This window comes from Arvicola amphibius, chromosome 3 (assembly GCF_903992535.2).
Source record: "Arvicola amphibius chromosome 3, mArvAmp1.2, whole genome shotgun sequence".
Classification (NCBI taxonomy): domain Eukaryota; kingdom Metazoa; phylum Chordata; class Mammalia; order Rodentia; family Cricetidae; genus Arvicola; species Arvicola amphibius.
In genome coordinates, this window is record NC_052049.1 from 88,333,265 (window position 1) to 88,335,775 (window position 2,511).

Genomic DNA, 2,511 nt, shown 5'->3' on the forward strand with positions numbered 1-2,511 from the left:
TTTTCTATATAGGTTTATATCGAAAATTCCATTAATAGCAGTTTTAAAAGTTAAAGAAGAAAGATATTTGACTAAATAAAAAAAGAATGATTACACATATTTACAAATGGTAACAAAAAATCACTTGGTTAAGCAAATGAGATTTATTATCCTTATGAAAGATATGCTTTCCCAGGTTATTTTGTGACTTGACAGAGGTTATTACTTACAAATCTCTTTATCTCATCTCCAACAGAAACAAAAGTTAAATGGAAACAGAAAACAACACACTATTACTAGAATTTCTCATTGTGGGCCTCTCAGATAATCCTGAACTGCAGCCCATTCTCTTTGGACTGTTTCTGTCTATGTACCTGGTCACAGTGCTTGGGAACCTGCTCATCATCCTGGCTGTCAGTTCTAGTTCCCAACTCCACACTCCCATGTACTTCTTCCTCACCAATCTGTCTTTTATTGACATCTGTTTCATCTCAACTACAATACCAAAGATGCTGGTGAACATGCATTCACAGATAAAAGGCATATCCTACAGAGAATGCCTTACACAGGTATATTTTTTTACTACTTTAGTTGGAATGGATAATTTTTTACTTACTTTGATGGCCTATGATCGCTTTGTAGCTATCTGTCATCCCCTCAACTACACTGTTATCATGAGTCCTTGGGTATGTACCCTTCTGGTCCTGATACTTTGGATCATCATGTTCTGGGTCTCCCTGATTCATATTCTATTGGTGAATGAATTGAAATTCTCCAGAGGAACTGAAATCCCACATTTCTTCTGTGAACTGGTACAAGTTCTCAAGGTAGCCAACTCTGATACTTACATCAATAATGTCGTTATGTATGTGCTGACTTTCCTACTGGCTGTGATTCCTATGACAGGAATCTTTATGTCTTATTCACAGATTGTCTCAGCCTTGTTAAGGATGTCCTCTACTGTGAGTAAGCACAAAGCCTTTTCCACCTGTGGGTCTCACCTCTGTGTGGTCTCCTTGTTCTATGGGTCAGGACTTGCAATTTACTTCAGCTCCTCTGTTTCTCATCCTTCTCAGAGAGGAATGATTGCCTCATTGATGTATACTGTGATCAGTCCCATGCTGAACCTATTCATATATTGCCTGAGGAACAAAGATGTAAAGGATGCTCTTGGAGAAATTGTCAACAGAGTTGCCTCTTGTCCATCCCTAATGAGAACTCTAAGACAAATTTTATGAACATACCTATCCTGGGTGGTCTTTTTCTATCATACACCACAGGTCTAATTTACACTATTTAGAAACTATTTTTAACTTTTCATTTTTGTATTTTAAACAGAAATTATTTTAATTCTCTATGCATGCTGTTTAAAAATTGTATTTGTAGTTTTGGATTTTTGATATATAAATTGTTGTGAATTATGACTCATGAGTTCATATGAGTTCATCCTAAATCATTTTTGGATGGTTATTGTTCTTTACCTTAATTTGATAGTATTCTTGTTTTCCCTAAAGGAAAATATGAAAATGCTCACATCAATGCTGTTATCATATGAGTTCTGTTACTATCATTCAACATATGTGATTTCATCCTGAAAACATTGTTGTATAGTTTTTTCATTTTTCGTTTTTTTTTATTTTTGAGACTATAGCTTAAGAACATTCTTTATTTTCTTTTTTCCCTCCAAAATCTCCCATATACCTTCCTTTATCCTTCAAATTCATGGTCTCTTTATTACCTAATACTATTATTGTAGGCATATACATATATGTACATACATGTGTATTCCTTATTATAATGATTTCAGCCTAAATAATGTTACTTGTATGTTACATGTATGTATGTATGTATGTATGTATGTATGTATGTATGCATGTATTCAGGGGTAATTATTTTGACACTAGTGTTCTCTTTCCTGTAGAAAACCACCTCTTTCCTGTCCAGATTTTATCAGTTGTCTATAGTTACAGAAAACTTTGTGTAATTGAGCAAATTTGTGGTGTCATATTTGTTCAGCTCATATTTGGGCAGTCATGCTTGTGAGACTCTATGAGTATAGATTCTGTTATTTCAAGAAGACACATTCTCATTGTTCCTGATACTTTGACTCTCATAATCTTTCCTTTCCTTCTTCCACAATTTTTATAGTTATATCCATTGGGACTGGACTCCACATCTGCAATTTTATTGATTGTGGCTTTCTGTAGAAGTGTCTGTTGGTTGCAGAGAGAAGTTTTCTTGATTGGAGTGAAGACTTTACTTATTTGTCAGTATAAGGACAAATGTCTCGAGATTGCTGTTAAGGATTTTGCTGGTTTAGTAAATTAGTACTTGTAGATTCTTCTCCAATATCATGGTAGTGAAATATTTTATTCAAGCAACCAACATAGCTGGTGAGCAACCTACACAGTTATGACTTCTATTAACCACATTGATGACCAGCATGTCATGATGACCTTAAGAGTATAAAAGTTGTGCATGTTTCTTTGTAATAGAGTTCACTCTTTGGACCTAACACCTGGCCAACAAGAG

The 2,511-nt window shown here is 34.6% G+C and overlaps 1 protein-coding gene across 1 annotated transcript; it reads left to right on the forward strand.

The window, feature by feature from the left end:
• The first annotated feature begins 248 nt into the window (after positions 1-248).
• On the forward strand, positions 249-1,217 carry LOC119809282 (olfactory receptor 867-like). The gene has a single exon (XM_038322137.1). It carries the CDS (start codon positions 249-251, stop codon positions 1,215-1,217), a length of 969 nt encoding a protein of 322 aa, XP_038178065.1.
• The last annotated feature ends 1,294 nt before the right edge of the window (positions 1,218-2,511 follow it).

Coding starts and splice junctions, on each gene's coding strand:
- LOC119809282 (XM_038322137.1), top strand. CDS start 249: ATGGAAACAGAAAACAACACACTATTACTAGAATTTCTCATTGTGGGC.